We start from the raw sequence: 23967 nt of genomic DNA, 5'->3' as shown, positions 1-23967 counted from the left end.
AGAGCTCGGTTCCACACGAGCTCAACCTGCGGAGTTAAAGAGTTTTAGCTCCTTTCGTGGGTCAGAGGTCTCCTTCTTCGCACTCACTTCCTTCCTACTCTTCACAGAGACATTAGCCGGGAGCAAAACAGCTCATTGTCATTCTGAAGGGCCTTAATCTTCTGACTGCATTCTAACCATGAAGCAGCGGCTCTTGAAAGGCTCATGCGAGGCCCGTGGGCCTCAGCAGAGAGGAGGTAAAGTATATCGCGCCGGGGGCTACAGGGGGGAGCCTGGAGCAGAATGGCAATAAGAATGAGGAGAGGATTTTACTCCTCTTTTGTCCCCGCCGTAAAGCGAAGGAGTTAATCTGGGATGTGACAACAAAGGTCAGCAGGACCAGCAGCAGGTGGGAACATGAGTAGCTCTCAGCTGGACTAAACTGGATGCTCATTGTTCTACTTCACTTTGAAGCCTAGTTCTTCTTTATTGGTTTCGGAAGTTCGGCTGCAGTCAAGATTAACTCTGAGTGGAGATTTTTGCAGGTTCCTTCAAAAAGCCACAAGATGGCTGCTTTATTACATGGGATGTTGATATTCAAATACCAGTCATTTGGGGTTCTTTGCGTGGAGTTCATTAACAGTCTTCTGCTTCTTTTCACTTACTTCCCTTCATCCTTATCCTTCTTTGTCTCTTTTTTCTCCCCCTTCACCTCTTCTTCATATTTCCTCCATTGCGACCCCTACTCGACCCCCCACCAAGACGCCCCCCTACCCCACCTCCACCTCCTCACCTTTCAGCCTGATCGCCGAGGGACCCGATGAAGACGGCGAAGGCGTTGACCTGTGGGTCGGAGGTCAGGACGTGGGCGAAGCGCTCGGGCCGGATGCCGTAGCGCTCCAGGTTGGCATCGCTGAGCACCACCACAAAGTGCTCGTCGGCGTCTTCTCGTGCCAGCTCCTTGATGCTGGCTTCTGTGCCCTCCAGAGTGTAGTCGCCGCTCATGCAGAACTGAGCGTGGGCATGCATGGTCTGCGGGGGGGGGGGCAGAGCAAGGGAAAGAGGAGAAGGGGGCGGGGGAGAGCGACCCGGGGGAAAAAGGGGTAAGTGGATATCGGGTTTGTTATTAATGGATTGTCTGGTTAGGTTACGAGGTTTATTGTCCACGTAGTGGAAAATTATCTTTGGTTTCACCACATAGCTTTAAAAAAAAAAGTACAATACAGGGTAACCGACATTACAGGACTTTGGCAAGGACGAGCGACAGGGACACAGTACGGACAAACACCATCATTTAAAATGCATAAATACAGTAGAAATAAAATGAGAGAAGGTCTAGGGTTCTGCGAAGTTCCAAGAAAGCTGCATTGAGCTTCATGAGTGCATTTGGCAAGAAGGTGGAGTAGTTACTTCTACTACTCCACTGATTACGCCTTGCACTCCTAAACATTACTGGACTCATGAACAGTAAAAAAAAAAGAAAAAAGAAAAGGATTAAAATCGACGCAGCAGAACCAGACGTATCGTCTTTTTTATTCCATGTATGCTTTTCTTCCTTGTCAGAACTTGGCGCCTACATTACCCACAATGCAACCCGAGATCTGGGTGCGTCACGTTAGTGGCAGCTAATGTAACCTGGAGCCTGTAGCCGGCAGCCGAGATGAGCAGCGGTCTACGGAGGCCCGGTAACTTGTAGTCTTCGGACCCCACGCGACGCCGACACTCGAGGACGTTTATCAGACCTCATGCAGCTCCCTCTGGAGCCGCGAAAGGCTTGATACTGCTTTGTGACCTGTAAAACCACTGTCTGCAGGCTATTCGGTTGGTCAAGTATGAGAATAACCGGCGTGAGAAGACATGAATGGACTGAGTAGAGTAGGAATCTTTACCTTGAGGACCTTGAGTCTCTCTTTGTTATTCTTGGGGACTTTGTCCGCTCTGACCAGCTCAATGTCGTAGCCGTCCCCTGAGTGGCCCACTACGTCATACTGCAAAGAAGAAACAAGTTGGAGTGAGAGAAACATTAGCTGGTACAGAGGTGAAACGTTTGATGCCTTCTGTCTATCCCCCACTGTAACGTCCTTCGGGAGGACCAAGAACGCTACTTCGAATGAAGCGTAAGGACGCAGGTGCGATGGTGCGAGAAACGTCAGATCGTAACTCGCGTGAGGCCGTCCTCCCTCCGACCAGCGCCCGCTACAGTACGTCAGCCATGCCAAAGGTGTACGTGCCTCCCATAGGCTGGCCTACATAGGGCCGGTCCAGCCTAGCACTGCGGGCTCCACTCAGCTATTTCAGGACCCAGGTATTACGTCCATGGGCTATTTCTAACAAGGGCAGTTATGACTGTGGCGGTCAAAGGTATGCGACCGCGTGTCTCATCCGTCCACGCCGCTGTTGCTGGGTATAACACAGGTTTTTTTTTCCTAAATGTTATCTTTTCAGATCAAAATCTTTTTGTACTATCCATTTTTCAGTTTTTTTTCAATTTCAGTTTTCACACACCGCAGGGACCAAGAATCCTTAAATTTAATTCAAAATATAAATATGATTAAAATTTGTAAAATTAAAGTCCCACCGCTGATACGTGAGTTTTCCGATCCTTTCTTGGCTGGTAAATGGATGATGACTGAAATAAATAGGACATGAAGCTATAAAGTGACAAATTCTTAAGACTAATGTTGCATGATGCCATCTCTATTTACCACTGCCTACTGCCGTCTCTCTGTCTCTCTCTCTCTTAACACACACACACACACACACACACACACACACACACACACACACACACACACACACACACACACACACACACACACACACACACACACACACACACACACACACCACACACACACACACACACACAGAGAGACAATGTAAGACTGAAGGTAGCATGGGTGCACACCAGTGAAGGTGTGTATATCTCCAGTGTTAACAGATGCACTTTTCTTAAAGGGTCGCTATGCAAAGAAAGTAGTTACACTGACGTGTTGATGATGAACACTGAAATGTGTGTGAGTGTTTGTGTGACACTGATACGTGATCAGTATTAGGTTGGGTTGAGTGTCACTTAGGGGCCAAGAAGTCTGTCTCCCTTCATCTTTTTTACTCACACCCATGTCTCCCTCTCCGTCTCCCCCCTCGTTTCGACCCCTCTCTCTCTCTCTCTCTGCCTTCCTCCATCTACCCAATGGATCCTGCTTCTCCAGGCTACGACGGACTCCTTATTATCCATCCACGAATGACCCATCAATTCTTCTCTGTTCTGTGAGTTTTCTTCGACTAAAACTGATGTGGTAAAAAGTTTGACAACAGAGCACCAGCAGCCCAAAAAATTGGACGGCAGCGGGCAGGTAGCGAAGATTACAAGGTCCTTCAGCACTGAGCAATGTCTTGTCATTCTTACCAATAACAGTGCAGCACGTGTGAGGCTACAATTCAACAACTCCGCGACATGGCAAACTAGACAGCTTGAGGACCTGGGTATGAAAATTCGAGTCCTTTGCCAGATCAGCGCTCTGACCCCAGTGAGTTTTCATCCGTAAGATCACCAGAGCGAATGTGGAAGAAGACTCGCGGATAAAGTTTACTGACCCAGGGATTATCCAAATAAAGTCTCGTACCGCTAAACTGTGTGAAATGAATTTCAGCTGAGAGAGAAAGTCTTGGTTGGTTATTAGAATTTATTTTACACCTACTGGTATTTGGCTCTGTGGGATGAAACCTGATTGTCCAAGGTTCCCAAAGGTGATACCGTTTGAACACATATACTAGCTCACATATGAAGAAACGTGTTATAAAGAATCGGCTGAGGTCCAGATTAATTCAGGGGAGTAAGGATATAAGATTAAAGTCCTCCTGAATACACATTCTTTATGTGACATAGACTTCATATATGGTGCACGTCTCGCTGATATCCATCAGCCGATCCGGCGAGGAAAAGTAACATACAGCAGATGACAGCGGTGGCTTAAGTCTGTGCAGTAAAAGATTCTTCGGTAACATGTTGCTCGTTCTCACCTTGAATCTGTGCTCGTAGTTCTCCAGGGCCTCCATGACCATACACACGGCCTCCATGGAGCGCTCCAGTCTGCCGTCCACGCCGTTGAAGCGGTACATGCTGCCCGACACGTCGGCTAGCACCCGTAAGCGCTTGGGCTTCTGCTGGGGACTGCCCGGCTGTACACACACAGCGGGAAAGAGTTTTCAGTCAGAGTCAGCAGCGACTAATGATTTGATTAAAGAAAATACCCAACTCGAAGAGTGTTTTGTCGAATAAAGTGTAGCTTACTTAAATAACATTCAAAACAAGGCCAGGATTTCAAAACTGGGTGCAATTATTTCAGTGTAGACCCTCAGGCCAGACCAAAAATATGCAATGCTTAGAGGAAAACATTGTGTGTGTTTGTATGATTAGTGTGGGAACTATCTCATAGCTTTGTGTTTGTTTGGGTGTGTGTGTGTGTGCAGGCTTACTCAAGCATACATCACATTGGGAGAAATGACTAGAAAGTGTGTGTGAGCTTGAGCAGACACACAGGGTGTAATAATAATCTCACACAGACCAGTGGAATGTACTGTCTGACAGATAAAGGTTCAAATTATGTGTGTGAGTCTGTGTGTTTGGAAGTGTGGCAATGTTTTAGCATGGTTTAAATATACGCAGCAAAACAAACACACACACACACACACACACACACACACACACACACACACACACACACACACACACACACACACACACACACACACACACACACACACACACACACACACACACCTCTGGGTCCAGCTCTCCCCTGCGTTTATATATAGCCTTCTCTCCAGTCAGCCCATCAATGATTTTAGCATCATCCAGTTCTCCCAGAGCCTGGTTCTTCAACCACTGTCGCTCCTTCCCTTTAGCCTGAAACACACACACACACACACACACACATAGTTTGAGTTATGCACCAGTCAACCAAATAAACAAACACATTTCAAAATCTGTCTAGGGAAGAAGAAGATTTCATTTCTCTTTCTTCACAACAGATTGTGAAACGACCCAGATAGTTGCAATTTTCATTCTGACACATTAGAGACTACCAGAAAGGTTTAGGGCACATACAGTATGAGCGGCCTAAAGGCTAAAAGGAGCTCGCAGCCAAACGCACATGCATACATTTGTCTCCCCCAGTGACCATCTCTCCTCCCGTGCGCACCCACTGGACAAAAGAAGCAGGGGGGCAGGGGTCTTTTTGAGGCTCTGACCCAATTTCTCAGGATGTCACTCCACGTTTCGCTGCGGTCACTTGGAAGGAGGGAGGAGAGAGGAAGAACAGCATCACTCTCTCCTGTCTTCAGTTTGCTCCCCGAGGAAGGGGAGCTCCTTTACAGAAAAGAGGGAACACCATCGGCCCTCACCCCAGTCAGGCTTTAGAAACAGTCTACAGCGATGACATTTAGTTTCAAGTGTGTGTTTGAGACACAAAAGAACAGATTAGCCGTCGTATCACACAAAACGTGGGTCTCGTGACCAAACATCATAGGTAAGCACTGACATACGTAACAAGAGACAGGTTGTAGACAGATAGGTGTGTGCTAGTGAAACGCAATGAAGAGGAGCAAAAAATGCGTGCGTTAAATAAGTTGTATCGTGCCAACCTTGAAGAGGACTCAGTAAAGACTGCAAAGGACGTGATCCGGACCCGGATTTCGCAAGTGTCTATGGAACAGTTGAACCTCAGACCAGCACTTGAGAGTTATTTATTAAGCCTTCTACAACCGGAGTAACTGAGGTCTGATCTAAATTGTAACTGCACAGTACTGTATAATGCCAGAAACAATAAATACCTTAAATCTTTCAATATTCCTTTTCATTCTATCCTAGAAGTACCGACTTGGTTGATTAATCAGTTAGTTTATAGACAGAAACTTGATTGGCAACTATTGTGATTCGCTGTTTAAGGTACGTTTCAACTAAAATGCCAACTGTTCTCTGATTCCATATTCTCAGTTGTGAGGATTTGTTGCCTTTGTTTGTCTTACGTGAAAAATAAACTGAAAGTTTTATGGTTTTGGGCTGGTTTTTTTTGGTGAATTTAATGGTATCACCTTTGGTTTGAGGAAATTATGACAAAATGATTGATTGAGAAAATAATCTGCAGCCTAATTGATATTGAAAATAATAAATTACATTAGTTAGCCCTGGTATAATTTAATAATAGGAAATTTTGACACATCTGCATGAAATTATCCCAGTCAGCCTCAGGCCAGTCACATGGTTTTACGGTTCCTATAACAGAACTGGAAGCATTACTTTTCCAGGGCCTTATGCTGTGCGGTTTGGAAATGAATGGATCTTTATTGAAAGGTTGCCAGCTATGGTTAGGTGTGTGTGTGTGTGTGTGTGTGTGTGTGTAACAGACTCTTAAATCACTCTTCAGGTATGTTAAAAATAACATGACTTCATAGTGTCACATGCTGGAATTGGTATAATCTCCAACGTCTTTACAGCGGGAAAAAGCCCCGCGGCTACAAGGACGTATACAAACAATAACCAATGTTCACATTCAAAGCCAGCGCTGGCATGGCTGCAAACACCTGGAATGAAAACACAAACACAAACACACACACACACACACACAAACACCCACCCAGTACAGAAAATACAAACAGAGCCTCACACCTGGACAGGAGAATAATAGAGCAAGGCTTAGCGTTGCTGCTCTGTAATCATTGTTGCATGCTGCATGATTTTCCTCTAGTCACATGCGCATGCGCATGAACACACACACACACACACACACACACACACACACACACACACACACACACACACACACACACACACACACACACACACACACACACACACACACACACACACACACACACACCAAGCCCCACTTGAACACACATTTCCCCAAAGACACTCAAACAAAGGGAGGAAAGTCTAAACCAAAATAATGAAATGGAGACAATGTCTCATCCTGGATTTTTAACCACTACCCCCTACGCTCTGGCTTTTCTTTCATTCAACCAATCAGAACGCTCCTGGGGGACAGCTCTCCCTCCTTCCTGCCCCATCAACACGTGCGAGGTTGTATGAGGTCAACCAAATGCCATCTACCACTACACGTGATGACCCCAATACTTTAGTTCACTGACTGACAACAGGACTACAGTCCTTACTGTCTGATTCAAAATAAAAACTACTTCACCTAAAATCCCAGTCTAGCTGGATTATGGATTACTTGGATTATGCCTGTGCCTATGATGCATTGCATTGAACTGAAGTCTTTTTTAATTTTCCATATTCTGATTTATCATATTGGCACTAAACTGAATCCCTTGGGATCATAACCTCAGTCGTCCGGCATGGTAAAGTTATACCAAATTTAAACTCAAAGCCATGCAGAGGTCAGGGTTCTAGCCATCTTGCAAAACCATTTTTTTTTTTTTTTATTGCTTGGGATCAACTGGCCACCTGCTGATTATTGTCTCTAACCACAGGAGGAAAGACTAGAGATAAGGCCCGAAACTGCAACATAGTGATTAAGTGGACTTCTAAATTGACTTTTCCAAACCTGTCAGTGGTTGTGTCTTGTTCTACAGTCTCGAGGAGCAGGTATTCATCAAAACATGAAACCATGTGTAAAATAAAGTGCTAAGTGTGATGCCAGGTGGAGTGATGCTGACCTGTAAACTGTCCAGGATGATACGTAGAGACTGAACTTGTCTCCTGACAGCGGAGGAGAAGCGCTCGTACGTGGCGGCATCGTATTCGCTCATATCGATCTCCTTCAACCTGAGATGGAAGGACAAAGAAAAACACAGAATGGAGGAGTGACAGATGGTCCAACAGCCATGACTTGATACGATATGACTTTCAACTTCAAAGTGTTTAAACGCAGGTTAAACCGATTTGTTCCCATCTGCGGCTGACAGAGATGTCACCTGGGCGCCCAAGATTTTAGTGCAAATACAAATCAAGTGATACTGGATCAGTTAGATTTTAAAATATGCGCAGTTCCATCTGTACACATCTCAGTCACATGTTCCCTTGCATGTACTGGTCCTTCAATGGATATCCAAGCTAGTTGGTTACAACTCAGCTTCCCTAAAAAGGTTCCGAATTCATAAAGTGCAACAAACGCTACTGTGAGAATCAATATCTTCTCTCAATACCAACACTAATCCAAACGTACTGCATTTGTAATTTCAAAAACCTACAAGTCTGCTGATGCAGCCCCTGACCCCGACGCAGCAGAGCAGATTAACAACTACATTTTTTTGGTAAAATTTGAAGCTACTTCTTGTGACACTGCCTGCGTCTGCCTCTCGATGTTCCAAAGAAAGGTCAGGTAGACAGAGAAAGAGAGAAAACAGACAAGGAAATCTTTTCACGAGCGCAGGACACCTGTAGATAAACGGACACAGGGGTCAGTGATGTTAAATGTGGAGCACTTTTTTGTGTGTGCATCTGTGTGCTCTCTCCAAAACGCACCTGTGGACACGACAAGACAGGTGGGCTGTGCCCCCCAAGCCGAATTTATCAGCAAAATCCCACCGTGCAGGTACTTAAATATGTCTGACAGAAGCCTCCTTGGATGTGCTAAGGTTCCTACCTCCTCCATGTTTGTACAGCCTGATGTGTGTTGGAAAGAGACCGGGGGGAGGCGGGGGAAATCTCTGCCAGGTGTTTGAAACTTTTGGTGACAACCAGACCGTGACCCCCACAGAGATAGAGAGCAGCGACTTCAAAACGCAGGCAGGAATTGAAAGGTGGTGGAGAGGCTCTGGTTTTATGTGTCACAGCTTGCAACAAACCTGTGTGTGTGTGTGTGTGTGTGTGTGTGTGTGTGTGTGTGTGTGTGTGTGTGTGTGTGTGTGTGTGTGTGTTGACTGCATGAGAGCAGAGTCAGGCGGATATATTGTGTAGACTGCGCTGGCATCGGCCGTGCAATCAAAAAGATCTTGCATGCGCACACAAACATCCACTCACTCCCATCTGCTGTATCAGCGTGATGTCTGCGACGGGCGTCTGAATTAGGCTGAGCTACATCATCACCGACACCTGGAATCTTGTTTTAAAAATCTTAAATGGAAGGAAATAAACTCGCAAAAAACAACCTGCGGCGAGCCAGTAAGAAAAAACAATCAACGTAACAAAAACAAACAAAAAATAACACAAAGCTAAATAGTTAGTTAGTTGGTTAGTTAAGTGTATTTCATTGAGGTTGCATCTAGTATCTGAGCTCAGAACGAGGAGAGGGTATAGAGCGGCAATAAACCTTCCTCTACTATATAAATGGACGATAGAGTGGAAGTCAGATTGTTTATGGAAGCAGCAGTGAATGACAGCTTAAGTAGATCTTAAGTAGAGCAAAGTAACAGGATAAAAAATCAAATCCAGGCTCATTTCATGCCGGTGTATTTCCCGTAAACAGGCTCTATAGGCCGTGCTAACTTTGCACCTGCCATCGCCGTTGTAGTGATTTGGGGAAACATAATGGACAATTCCTGGCATTTACTTCCTGTGTTTACTTTTAGTTTAGATTTCAGAGAAGAGAGTTTGAAATTATTCCCGAGTAAAAACCGTGTTTAATCGGAAAGCTGTCGGACACTCGCACAGTGCGATATGCAGTCTTCATTTCCCCCGAATCTCTGCAACAGAGTGCAAAGTTAGCAAGACCTGTAGAACCAGAATTTTCCTTTAAATTGTCTGCTGGATTTGGATTTTCAGATTTTGCTCCTTTTAAAACATTTTACCACGTAAAAGGCTGAACATTTAGATCCTTTATTTTACATGGGTTTTTTTCCCTTCTTTAATTTTAGAGGGGTTAGGGTCAAGTTTAGAGCTTTTTAGGGTTCTGTAAATAACCTGTACTTACAGGATAATTATTTTCCATCCATTCATCCATTATGTGTATATGCAGCCTCGCAGCAGGGGACTGGAACATATTACAGCTCACATTGGCAGGGTACACCCTGGACAGGTCACCAGTACACCACAGGGTTAATGGATATAAGACAGACAACCACTGACAGAGCCGTTGACGGGTCCCCTGACCTGCATATCTCTGGACTGTGGGAGGACACCGAAGCACCCAGAAAAAGTCCTCGCAGACAAGAGAAAAACATCTGCAAACACCACACTTCATCTTGGTGTGTCCTTGCAGCAAAAATCATATAAACTTTGGAATGCAAAAGGGGCATAAAACCAGGTTAAAAAAAAAAAATCTGCTTAAACTGAGCTACAAAAAAAAGGTGACAAAAAAAAATTACTAAAAATGATGAGCCTTACTTGTAGTGTTCAGTCACATTTGACTGACCACTACAAGCACAAGCACATTTGATCAACTCATAAGAATGTGTATTCCTTCCTCTGTTGAACACTTAACGTGTATGTTTCAACGTATTCCATTCATTTCTAGTTGTTATTTGTAATTGACCTTCATTCTCATGGCACAAAACGTATCACACTCCCATTATAGTCCAGTTATTTTCGACCTGCACGCCCTGTCTATTCCTGCACATTCACACGCATCACGTCCAGCCCAGGGTAGTACATAGCAGAGTGGCTTCTCCACACATTCCTGTGTGCGCGTGCGCGTGCCTGTGTGCGTCTGTTTGTGTGAGGGCGCATGAGAGCGTATATGGTGAGCAGACACTCTGGCTATTTCCTTTAAATTCCTGAACCTTGACCAAAACGGGGGAGAGTAAGAGGGTAAATACATTTGAAAGAGAAAGTCTATTTTGGATCAAGGTGGAGACAGAACACTGAAATTTCACACGCAACAACCAAAAAAACAAGGAGTTAGTCAGACACTCCCTACGACTAAACACAACGGACAAACAGTAGCCTTCAGTCCACAGGACCTCTCTGCCTCTCGCAGGCCGTAGACGGCGATGGAGAGATGTGTTATCTGCTCAATCTTGAATCTGCAAATTACGATGCATCAAAGGAGAGAAACAAAAACGTTAAACAAGAATGGCTTGGTTTAAACGGGGGCTTTGGACTTGTTGCTTCTGTCCAACATCTGTCCACCCCCCCCAACACACACAAATGCCCCACTCAGATCTTGTTATCTGCTGGTGAATTACAATGTTTTTTATGAGCATTTTTTTTTTGCATTGTAATAAACGTAAAACATGAAATACGGTTAATACCTAACAACAACAGCTTTCCTGCAATGCTCTCCATGTTTTGTGGGTGAGTTACTTTGACATTTAGGAAGTCTGTGAATTCACAGCTGGAGGAAGCCCCGCATAATTCTTATTAATTTGATTTGTGTTTTATTAAATATAAGTATGAACTTAGCAGCTAAAAGCCTGGAGATTTTTTCACTTGTTGGTCAACAAATGAGATTCCTTACTACTGTGCCAAACATCGCATACCTCACTGTGAAACTAGAATATAACAAAGCACGGATGCAACGAGGGTGAAACTTAAAAGAAAAGAGGACAAACTTTTCTCCTAAAGGAGGGACAAGTGTATGTTTTACTAACGCTGGTGCCTTTTATTCAATGACTTGTAGCTGGTAAGCACACGGCCACTGGTGGAACATATTCTGTGTTTTGAAGTACGTGAAAAAAAAAAAAGGGAAGGTTGGCAGGTATGGAGACACAGTCAGAAATATATGCAGTCGTGGGTGTTTCATGTTTTAGGCATACCTAAGCCTGTTTTTGCTTGTGTGTGTGTGTGTGTGTGTGTGTCAGGGGTTTATGGAAGGATCATAGTTTGATTGATGCTCAACCTAAAGCTAAGTAAACAAAGGATTGTGCGCACACATCAGTGAATGAGAAGGTATGAAGAAAGTCTGACGGAGCCGGCCTGTGATGCCCTGCAGAGAACCCTCTCTGCAGGCATTTCTGAGAAGTGTGTGTGTCTGCTCACCTGCTGCATTGAAGAACAGTCAAGTAAGTGACATCTACTTGGAAGCAGGGTATCAGCATGTAGCTACAAGATTTTTCTCTGGGCTTAGTGGGACGCTGATAGACAGCGAGGGAGGGAAAGAGGGAAAGGTTGTCAGAGAAGAAATTTAGAGAAGCAAGGGTAGTGACATGGGTTAAGACAGAGGGAAGAAGAGAGGAGACCAAACAGCCGAGATAAAGAGAGGATAGTCAGAGAGGTTGTTCTCTTGGTGTGAAAGCAGCCAGTGTATGAGAAGTGCCATGCAGGAAAGGGGGAGGAAGAAGGGGGAGCGCAAGGGGGATGGGGGAGAAAAGAAAGTAAAGAGAATGAGCCTGTTTGAAGCAAACACGAACAGAGACAGCCTTCATGAGCTGTCTCTGTTGAGCTGGTGAAAGAGGTGCCCTCTCAACCCGACACACTGAAGCAAGTGTGTGTAAGTGTAGACTCATACACACACACACACACTCACCACACACACACACACACACACACACACTGCCCAGTGGGATCTTCCAGCGCTTTCATCCATCCAGCCGGGGCCGTGCAGCCGGTGGTTGTTTGCCCACGATGGAGCACCATACCTGGGATGGCTGACTGACCAGGAAACCCAACAAATGGCCAAAACAACAAGGCCCACACACACATACACACACACCTGTTCCACATTACACACATCACACACTTCAGTTCTGGGAGGTTTCCAGGGTGAAAAAACATCTGTACACCTCCACACAGTTTCCCACCTGTGGCGCTAACTTAATATGGATGTGGGTTATTAGTTCAGGATGGGCCGTGCTTTCCTAGACTGTGCAGGCAGTGGAAGGATCTAAATCTGTGAATTTTCCGTATTTAATGCAGCCCACCTTTCTCTGAAGGTCTTTTCAGCCATTTCGCGGGCTGCTCTGCGGACCTCTTCTGGAACTGCGTCCTTCTCGGCCTGGGACACCTGGTAGACCTTGTGTCCTGCATCCAGGCGATAGGGTCCCCCTTTGCCACCCAGCCCCGCCGTGTCTCGGCCACCTGCAGAGAGTCATCTTATTGATAGGGATCGACCAATCACAGTTTTTGGAGGCACTTTAGATAACCAACCACTGATCTCCAATCGTACATTTCGCCCAGAGTACTGTAAGCACCTTGACATAACACGATAAATGTTGAACTACTGGTTGGTGCTTCCCATCTTACCCATCAGAGTTTCCCAGAGCTGAAGATGATGTCTTCTAAATTTTTGTTTTGTCTGACTAACAGTCAAAAACCCAAAGATATTTTATATTTTTATTATGATAAATGGCTTAAACAATTAATCAATTATCAAGATTTCTGTCGACTACTGGATTAACTGGCTACGCGTTTCACCACTATTACTCCTGTTTACACTCACGTAGTTATATACAGTAGATCGGTTTCTGGCAGCTGCCAAGTGTCAGCACAGTTTTTACTTTGAGCCCTTAAGCAGTTGAGCAGATGGAGGTTTAATGCCTTGCCTAAGGGCAACTAAGCAGTTGCTCGGAGAAAGAGCCCAGAGCAAATACTGCTATATACTCCTCCTGCATGCCATTAGTCATAGTAATGTGTGTGTTAAACGTCATCACAGATTTCCATCGGCATCTTTTGACAGATGGAATTCGGGGATATTGGTGACCCAGTCAGAAACACGGGTTACCTGTGCCTCCTGCCCACTGGTTTCCCCCGACATGAGGAGCGTTGTTGGGGTCCATCTTGCCATGTTTTGGGGCTGTGACATCCAGGCCGCTGTCCCTCTGGATGGTTATCTGTAAGGAGAGGCACAAGAGATGCCAGGCAGTTTTAAACATTCAGAGAACGAGTGAGTGCAGACTCCAATATATCTGTGCAGGTTCTCTGCGCGAAGGAGCGGATTGGAGCTTCTTTCTAGTTTCACTTTCTACTGTATTTTAAAAGTGTGAAAATGCCAAAAGACTAGGAGCATCAGTAAGTCACACAACAACCCTTGGGTCTTACTGTGTTGTTGTTTTTTTATCTGGACGCTAAATAAAAGTCATATGATTGCATGAAAGACTGTGTCAGTATTTTGAACTTTTAAGAGGCTCAAGTTTTAAAGGCCGTTAAGCTGTATCACTAAGCATTTATGCATTCCATAAAGAAAGCTATACAAACACATAAACAGAGTTGAGCTAACCAGTAACTGAACATCATTCCAAACCACTCAGGGAACCCAGTGTGATCAGAAAAGTTGCGTGTTTTAAAACACTCCCTGGGAAAGAAGAAATAAGAAGAAGGAAAGAAGAAAACACATTGGGTTGCAATTGTCGTAGAAATCCCACCTGGCCACTAAGACAGATGTTTAAGATTGAACTTTTTTCTTTCCCAAGCTCAAGCATCTCCTCTTGAAACCTCATCTTTGTGTTCATGTCCTTATGTATTATATTAGCGTGTGAGAGGGCAGTCAGAATCCAACAACAGTCAGCTAACTTCCACACAGTCAAAGCATTAAGAGAATGGGCTTTCTATCTCTAAGGCCCGAGGTTTCAGCAGGATGGACAAATCAGGCTCTGTCTTTCCCAGCGTGTGAGTTATAGAGAGAGGAGGAGCGGATACAGAGAGAGGTTAAGGCTTTGGATTTTTAGATCCATCTCAGTGGCACCATCAGAGCCAAACTCAGCATGCTGGCTCTCACACTGAGGCACGGCAGCCAGCCAGAGTCTGGCTCGCATGAAGGAGCGGGGAGAGAAAGGGGTAGTTCAGTGGGAAACTAAGTGTATCCCCTGCAGTTCAGCTGTATTCTGCACACTGCACGAATTTGAATGGTATCTGTGGGGGTTTTGTTGTAAACTGTGGATGGCTGTGTGTGCGAGGTATTATCTTTGCTGTTTTTTTTTTAAATTTTTGCTTGGGTCGTCATGGTCTGAGCGGTTGAACAGAGACTTATCTAGCAGCAGCAGCAGCAGCAGCAGGCGAGCTGAGAAGGACCCCCCCTGTCCCTCTGCTGACCCACTGTCCACACCTCAAACTGACACACACGGTGGAACTCGGAGCTCAGGCTCCGTTCTCACACGTACACGAAGCTGCTGCGTCAGCTCTCTATATTTAGTGCAGATTAGGAGGGTCAGCCTGATATGCACCATGCCAGATTATGAGGACAAGATAATACCCATTATGGGAACCAGCTCATACAGTGGATCTAGTTGTAAGTGTCATGATTTGTCAACTGGAGACAATATGTTTTTTTTGCTCTAGCGGATTTACACTGAATGCATTAATCAAAACATGCACTTCTGAACATTTGTCCACGGGTCATCCACTTAACATTCCCTCTGTCTTTAACCTCTGCCTCCACACCTGGAGCAGACCTTGATTTTTGCAATACCATGCATACAGTACGTGCACCTTGTTACACTCATTTGCTTTTTCCAAACACATCTTTATAGTAAGTCCAGACATTCAAACTGGAGGTCTCCCATGAGAGCGACATTAGGTTTGGATAATATCGCTTACCATAAACGTTTTGGCAATTCAAATTTGGCTATTAAGGAGCTGTGAAAACAGGAGCTGTGTATTCGGGCAGAATCATTTATAACTGAACAACTAACTTTCCGATTAGAAAAATGGTAAACAGACAATTAAAGTGAGTAAGCGTCACAGAAAGACATCAGTCATAATAACTATGAAATAAAACATAAATACAACAAAATACTTTAAGCTTGAATGAAGAAAAATAAGTGTCAATATACGTAAAAATTAGAGTCTAGGTAGTTAATCGCAGATGTATCCATATTGGCATATACATACACTGGCCGCTTTATTAGGTACAGCTATACAATTTAATGCAATGCAATATAACAGATCTGCCACAAATTCTACTTTTAAGAAGATTAAAAAGTTCGGTTCTTGCTGACACTGTCAGGGAGGTATTGATTCAACCATATGTATATTATTGAGCTTGTAGTTAGTGGTGGGGTTGTACTGGACTGCATTATATTGAAATGTGTTTTCTAATATCCTTCCCCCTCATGTTTGTAAATAGAAAAGGCAAAAAATTTGAAACTCCTCTCAGTATAATGTAATCTAGTTCAACATCACTGCAAACTACAACCTCAATCGTAAACACAGTTAAATGAACACATCTCTGACAGTGTCAATCCAGACTAAACATCATTATCTTGGTAGAGGTAGGTAATTTATGGCTGAGCTCTTGTAGGAAGTGGCCATTGAGTGTATGGGAGCCATAAAGTACCAAAAAGAATGACAATACCAAAGATACAGAGTATTTGAGATCATTTAGATACATGCTCCCATTATCACCTGTCAATTTACCAGAGAGCAAAAACAAGTTCATTTTTTAAGATATGAAGTTATTTCCCACTAACTTCATATCTTAGTCACAATTCTTTCACTTTAATAGTAATTTAAAAGATACCTTTGAAAAAATGCATTTATCTTATGTGTTTATATTGGTGATTGGTATCAAAAACTGCAACGGTCAGGTTCTAAGAAAAAAGCAGCCTGCAGAAGATGGTATCTCAGACTCCTACAAACACACACACATGGAGTCACAAAGGGACACACCGTGAAAGGTCCAGCTAAAGTCCAGCTGTGTTTGCTGTTGAAATTACAGAACTACATGGGCAAAAATCTTTACTGGACAGTCCTTGCGGGACAGTCACCGTAGGGACGGGGGGGGGGCTGTTGTTCAGCTGCAAACCAACAGAGCATCTGTGTATCAACAGAGCTTTTCAATTACTGAAGTGTTAACCGGTGTTAACCTCAGCAACCAGACGGAGCATGGCGCCATGGCTCTGTGGCGAGCTAAAGGGTCAGAGGCCTTGAGCCAATTGCGTTACCACAGCTCGCCTTCAGGAGCTCACCTCCGCCATGTGACCGCTCTCCGAATACCCACTAGTACATATGTGACTGTGTATGAGTCACACACCAGAGCACATACGGCAAAAAAGGGCAACGGAACATGAGCCCTGCCGCACACATGCCTGTCCCATGATGGGGAACGAGGGGGTTGCACCTGATGCACGGGAATGTGGCTTCAAAGCCTTAGCTGTACTGGCAACACATATCCTTCTGATGAGTGTTTATGAATATGATTACCATCATTCGAAAAGCACCACACACACACAGCACCACCTCCATCAGGTCAGGCGTCGGCTGGGCCCTGATGTACATTTTTTGTGTGTGTTTGTCTCAGTGAATTCTTTCCATCAGAGAGGAAGCCGTGCCTTCACGACTTCGGTTTCCTGAACACAGGCTTCTTTTAGAACCAGCCATTGTCATCACGCTGTATACAGATAAAACTCTCGTGCCAGTGCTGGTAATGGACCCTCTCCTGGCTCGGTCACAGCCAGTAAAGGGATGACTAATGCTCTACTTTTGGGTTAGAAAAATGATGAGTGACGCTTCCCAACACGTGTCCATTTTGGGCTCTGAGTGGCTTTCAGAGCTGCCATACTCTGGTTGTGAACGAGGCATGAGTCATTTGGCCACTGCATCTACAGGACGGTGTGTGGGTGTGTGTGTGTGGGTGTGTGTGTGTCAAATTACTCTGGCCCAGCAGGGATCATGACAGGGGGACTATCAATTTTACTAACTACATAAAGACTATCAGACAGGAGGGAAATCGTGTTCCCTCTGGTATAATCACCTTGCATCTGTCCCTCTACTTGTCTGAGTCTGATTGTAATGGGCAATGATTAATGGTCAATTATACTTCTTGTGGTTTGCATCCAGTTTGTTGTTGGCAGGATGAGTTTTTTTTTTGAGGGCACCTGTAGGGATTTTTTTTTCTTATTATTTTTGGTAAACCTCCTCCCTGCAACAGAATGACTGTACATTCACAGGATTTTTTTAAACTTGGGTCCGAAGCTCAAAAGTCAGGGCAGACGCTTAACTAAAGCCTGGTCAAAAATCTCCCTCGTCTCCACTCAGATGATCTGCACCCCATACTCTGTGACTGGTGGTATAAGCACAAAGTGAGTCCTCCGCTCTAATTATGTGTGTATCTTATGCCGCGAACTTAACGCCTCCAATAAAGGGTCAAGTTTTATTGGAGGCTATTACGATACTGTAAGAATAGCGCTGGATAAAACACACAAAATTCCATGCTAGTGACGAGACAAAAATGAGATACCATAAGCAAGAGGTAGACCTGTTGGCGTGTTTTAAAATTGAACTGGCACGGTAACAAGAATACAAGTGTCAAAACAGTTGTGTTGTCCCTCATACCAGAAAGAATCAGTGAAAGTAGAATATCAAGTCTTCACAGGAAGTATGACACAGTAACTAATCTAGTAAGCATACACGCAGATTGCACAACAGTAAAATAAAACAGTAAGCCCAACAGTAATGCACTGTAAGTTGTCCAGAAATTTGCTTGAGCAACACGTTGGCCTCAGTAAACTGGGATGATGGGGAACCTGGTCGGCCCGAAACTGATCGGAGGGAAACGATTCAATTCTCGATTAAAAAAAAAAAAGAACAGTCAAACAGCGGCCACAAGAAATGAACAGACAATGGTCCAGGAAGGACGTGCGGAGAGTGGATAGAACACGTCTGTCAATATATGTTTGGTCACACATCTGGCACAATGGTGGGCGTAATAATGTCAGTTAAACCGTAACTGCTAGAGGACAGTGCCAGTTGAGGTTGCTATAGCAAAGGAATGTGGAAAAAATGAACAAGCAGCAGCCACAGTGACGGATTGTTTAAATCAACACACACACACACGCGCGCATGCATTAAAGACCCTGTAAACTTAATTTCTTACTCAGCTTCTGACTATACATGACGGCTCCCACAGAAACAGACAATTTTGCTGCCAGAGGGAGAACAGTCTTGGATATTTCAAAAGAGAAAATTCCTGTATTTCTTCTTGGCTGCGTACGAAAGCCCTGTTTGTTCTTGACTGTAACGACAAAGCGTTTTGAATTCTGCAAAAGCTCCGACTGGCTTCATCTTCATGGCAACGGCATTCGAGGGCTCACAGTTACTTGATTGTTTAGACTCATCCACCATGTCGAAATGATGGACAAAACAGGATTTCTCAGAAATAAAGATGAATAAAATGGTGGCCATGACATAATACACTGAGGGTAAGCCTGAAACCTTAGAGTACTGGAGAGAAGGGAGACACCTTTCTCCTGAAATAGAGTCTCACTAATGTTTTCCACATGTTAAGGTGTCAATATCTCATTTTACTTCTGAAACTGATTGACGGTTGTCTCAGTCTATCATCAGCTCCATCCCACAGCTGAAATATGGATTTTTTCTGTTCCAAACAAACGCCAAGACTGTGATGCACCGTGAACCTGCTTTGAAACAACACAACAGAAACTACTGGGTGACGTCACAGGCACTGTGTTATTTTAAAGTATGTGGTTGAAGCAAAAACAACCAGAAAAAACATCATGTGAGCCCAGGATGTAATTGTTGCTGTGTTGCCGTCGCCACCGGTCGCAGTGGTAAGCAGCAAGCTAAAGATGGCACCTTAACGCCGAGACAGAGAAACAAAGAGGGGGAAAGAATGAGGAGCGCAGGGAGTGTGGGGCCAGGCTGCGTGGTGGAGAAACCTTCATTTTTATGACTGTGGGAATCCATGTCCCTACCCCACCCTCCTCTCTCAATGAGTCTTTTCCCTCCCTCTCTCTTTTCTTCACCCAGTGTCCGTCTCCCCGTCTCTCATCTGCGCTCCACGCCTCGTCTTGTAGGATTAATGAGCCTCATAAATTTCTGATTCTCCCTTTGTACACCTAGGGGGCAGGGTGATTTAGGAGCGATGGCAACTGTTTGTGAGTGCGTGTCACACATGTGCAAGAGCCCACTTTTGGGTGCGTTTTTGTGAGTGAGTGTGTGCCCCTGTGTGAACTTGGGTGCATACTCGCGTGTGTCTGCGTGTGTGTGCTGGTACAAATGCATGCCTGTACACGAATGTTTGAACATGTGCAACTGTGTCTACTACATATGAAGATGATTGATTTCATGCCCCAGTGCGTCTTCGTTTGTTTGAGTTCACGAACCCAGGATGTGCCGCGTGCGCGCGCAGGTGCGTAGGAACCGAAATTTAGCGAGGCCACGCTGCAGACGATTTAAACTTTGAGGGAGCAAGCGTGTGAATATGTGCATATGAGTCTGACTGATAAGCCAGCTTCAGTGGGGCAGGGAGGGAAAAAGGTGGCAGGAGGCCAACAATAGCAGTAGAGGATAAAAAAATAAAATAAAAAAAATAAAAAGACACCCAGACACTGACATTTAAAAACAACAATATTGTACAATTAAGTCTCAGGTTGAGTGACTGGATATGTAAGCGTGAACTGCTATGAATGTGGTGACATTATGTGGGATGCATGCAGACACCTACTTGGCACCGGAGGCACAGAGAGATGACTGATGTCTCCCGTGTACAGTGTATCTACCTGTTTACTGATGATGTCAGCGGTGCTGTAAGGCAGCAGTGTCAGACTGAGGCTAGAGACAGATGAGATGAACAACTGAGAACTGAAGACCAGACAGTTACACGCACACACACACACACACACACACACACACACACACACACACACACACACACACACATGGCCCGCTCACACGGCCCATTGTGTGGATGTCCAGAAATACTGTTTGTGTGTGTATGGGAGTAATATAAAGGCAATGAACTGTCCTGTCACTCTGCAGGATAAACAGTCATTATCTTTGTTAATAAAACCCGTCATCCCTGACATACATAAGAGAGGTGAGCGAGGGGATTTCTTTCATTTCTTCCTTTTCCCTTCTTATTTTGTACTTTTAGTCAAAAGCCTCATAAAAACAAAGTATGTGGCAAGTAATGCATATGTACCGTACGCAAACAGGTAAGCTCGCGTGGAGGTGTAAACAGTTTGGTAAAGTAGCACGTCTCCGAGCAGACGTACAGAGAGCCTTTTAGGCAGGTATGTTTAAATACAGTGGCGCTACTGTTGTTTGCAGTGAGCCCACACAGAGCAGAGGGAGAGGGTGTGTAAGTCTGACCTCCAGTGGACTCAAGGTGCCCCATCAAAGGAGACCTCACTGCTGAGGAATCTAGGCCAGAAAGAGGTCCTGTGTGTGCAGGTGCAGAATGTAGAAAACGGTGCTTGTTTCCTTCCCAAAGAAAAAACACAAAACTCAAAATAACAAAATGTTATTTAAGATTCCATAAATCATCTTTGGAGACACAGTCACTGAGGTACATTATCCAGTTTTATGATCAGTCTCCTTCATGTCCTCATTTCACTCCATGTTGAGTCTTCTCTCCCACTGCTACGTGCACCGACTACAGATCCGCAGATAATACACCCTACATCTGGAAGGCTACTTTCTCCAAAGAATTCATCTGTCTGTGTGTGTATGTGGGCACCTTAACAATGGCGTCTCAGTATGCTGGTCTGAATGTTCTGACCCATACCAAGGGGTCAAACACGTTGCATCATCAGCACAATGCCCGCCCATTCATAAACACCCACCCCGGGTACAGCCGGGCCATAAATGCTGGGCCTGGAAACATTGCGATCCGCATAAAATCAGGAATGTTTCGGCAGCCAATATATTCTGCAGCTAATAGAGTGAGGCAAGTACGCAGGGCGGCATCCATTTGTAACTCTGTTCACAGCGGTTATTTTTAAAGAAGCACTGCCCCCGTGTGGCCTTGAGAGAAACCGCAGGCTCCAAGGACTGTTCAGATTAAACACCAACGTCACCAAGTGTCTCAAGTTGTGCCGTTACCTGTAAGGGCCTGCCATCCTCCGTCCCGATCATATTTCTCCATTCCATTAGTGATCGCTGCAGGGTGTCCAGTCCCGTCTCCCACAGCCGGACGTACCCACCCATATCCACTGTGACCACACCTCCAGAACCGAGGGGAGCTATTAGCACATCGGACTCGGACACCTTGGACAACCAGCTGGTGTAAGGCGACACAGTCATCGACCTGCCAGTTACAAATATGTACGAAAGTCAAGACGCAGCCACTTAGAGAAGTCATCCAAAGGGGCATCAAAACGTTCACTCATTTTTTTACCATTTAAAATCTCTTCTATAGTGTAAATTATGTTGTCAATCAAAAAAAAAAAAGGTAGCTATGACTGGGTTCTTTCTGTCTCAACATGATGACCTTGATCATTAGTGATTGAATTTTGATCCTTACCCTGATAGCAAAATGGGCTTTTCCCCCAAGTTGGCTTAAGTGGTCAAAAAATACACTGAAGTGACCGACCTTTGGTTTAGATGGGCACGAGGCACAAATCAAAGACAGGAAACAAACCAACAAATCTATACTGCAGAATCAGTGTGAAAATATTTTCTGTTTTCACACTAATTATGATTGTTTTTATTGAATTATTGTATATTTGATAAGAACAAAGGCTGCTTTATGCACATTTTATTCTTTGGTGAGACCTAAGAACTCAATCTCAACAGAATCAATACTTTTGAATAATTTTTCAAGCTTAAAAACGTTATAGCAATACGGAGATAGTTCATCAGTATTTCTATATGCAATGCTGTCTCTGACCATTAGCTGGTGCTAGAGGATGCAAAATTAAGTTCTTGTTACAAAAATATTCCAGAGTGAAACACGTCTGCTGTGTTTACCTTGGGACAGGAATGTACTTGACTTTTTTGGAGTTCAGATCAGTCACCTCCAAGTACGCTGCTGTCATTGGAGGTCTGACGTCTGGGCGACAATTAGGAAAACAAGTCTTTACACACTGAACACATTCTCTGTTTGAATTCAGCTGCTAGGCTGTAAACAAAACTCATGTTTTCTCTCAGGATCTGAACTCTGACCTTTGGGGTAGACCTCCTTCAGCGGCACCTTGTTGGGCGGAAGGGCTCGGACCACCTGATTGGCTGAGAGCAGACTGACACAGTTCTCCCGTTTGGCCGTGCTGGACCGAAGCCCTCCTCTAAGGAACATGTGGGCCCCACTCTCGCTGCTCTTCATCACTGACAGGTCAACGGGCCTCTTGAAGCTGTACACCTCATTAGGGGACTGGAAAAAAAGCAGAAAGGAAGAGGAAAATATCACTAAATACTTTCATTCATGTTCTCTACCCATTTAATTCTTCAGGGATGTATTAGGCTGAGAGCAGACTCACACATTCATATCTATGCCCCGTTATGAGTCTTGTGTCTTTGGTACATAAGAGTAAAATGGGAAATGCAGGGAAAAGAGCACATAAGCTCCAGAACAAAGCGCTAGGGGGACTCTTCATTGTGATCCATCTTGCTGCAGAGCAACAGGGTTAAACACTAAATTGCATTACCACCCTTCAAGTGCTGGTCCCTGAGGTGGACTAGAAAACTTTGCAATTCGGTGGCCTTAAATTATGATGGAAAAGAACTTTTTTAGAAGTTTGAATGACACTGAAAACATTTAAGATGAAATACTGAACTGCAAACGTGTCATATTTTGTCTAATCCTCTCTGTAGATAGAGAGATAAATTCCCTTTGTACAGAGAAGGTGCTACACCACTGGTCAAACCAGACACCTAATATTCATTTTAGCTTTACATGTCCAAAAAATGAATCAACCACCATTAACCGTGTTTTCTCTTAATCTCACCATGAGGTCTGGGAAGCCCACAACAACCCGCGCAAAGGAGCCGGTGTCGGCCAGTAAGCGGTTAGGGGAAACAATCTTCTGGTCCAGAGCGGCACTAAGGTTCTCATTGGGTAGCTGCTCACACGATAGCATCTGGGGAACGGACGCCTCAGCTGGGAGGATGGGAGTGAACAGAACAGAACATCACGGAAGAGATAAAAATAGTGGAGGTGAAATGTTGAGATCGTTGAATAAGAGAGAGGGAGAGAAAGAAGAACAAAACACTGGCGTTAATGTGCCAGACATTGCCCTTGTGTGGAGAGAGATCTGAAAAGTGCTGTAGCAGTGTACCTCATGAGTCTATCAATGAGCTCACTGCGTCACCGCTCTTAGGGGCTCATATACAGTATTTCTTCCTTAGACTACGAGAACGTTTACCGCCAGTTAAGTCCACTAAGTTATTACAGCCGCTTATGACCTTCATGGACTGATTCAGTCTAGGTTGTTGGAAATTTCACTTTCTTTTGACACGGAGCGATATGAATG

General features: G+C 44.6%; 1 protein-coding gene across 3 annotated transcripts in view; it reads right to left on the bottom strand.

Moving 5' to 3' along the window:
• vwa8 (von Willebrand factor A domain containing 8) overlaps positions 1-23967 on the bottom strand; it is a 76316-nt gene that overhangs the window by 2914 nt on the left and 49435 nt on the right. For all 3 annotated transcript variants that reach the window (XM_040149333.1, XM_040149334.1, XM_040149332.1), the window contains 11 exons: positions 23443-23594; positions 22664-22868; positions 22469-22550; positions 21602-21806; positions 13545-13653; positions 12745-12901; positions 7663-7771; positions 4763-4888; positions 4003-4161; positions 1869-1967; positions 773-1011 (listed from right to left, as the gene is read on the bottom strand). In XM_040149333.1, coding sequence (XP_040005267.1) covers positions 773-1011; positions 1869-1967; positions 4003-4161; positions 4763-4888; positions 7663-7771; positions 12745-12901; positions 13545-13653; positions 21602-21806; positions 22469-22550; positions 22664-22868; positions 23443-23594 — 1642 coding nt within the window. The remainder of the gene's footprint in view (positions 1-772; positions 1012-1868; positions 1968-4002; positions 4162-4762; positions 4889-7662; positions 7772-12744; positions 12902-13544; positions 13654-21601; positions 21807-22468; positions 22551-22663; positions 22869-23442; positions 23595-23967) is intronic.

This window comes from Xiphias gladius, chromosome 16 (genome assembly GCF_016859285.1).
Source record: "Xiphias gladius isolate SHS-SW01 ecotype Sanya breed wild chromosome 16, ASM1685928v1, whole genome shotgun sequence".
Taxonomy (NCBI): domain Eukaryota; kingdom Metazoa; phylum Chordata; class Actinopteri; order Istiophoriformes; family Xiphiidae; genus Xiphias; species Xiphias gladius.
The sequence above is the reverse complement of the archived record's forward strand: the minus strand, read 5'-3'. Positions and strand labels throughout refer to the sequence as shown.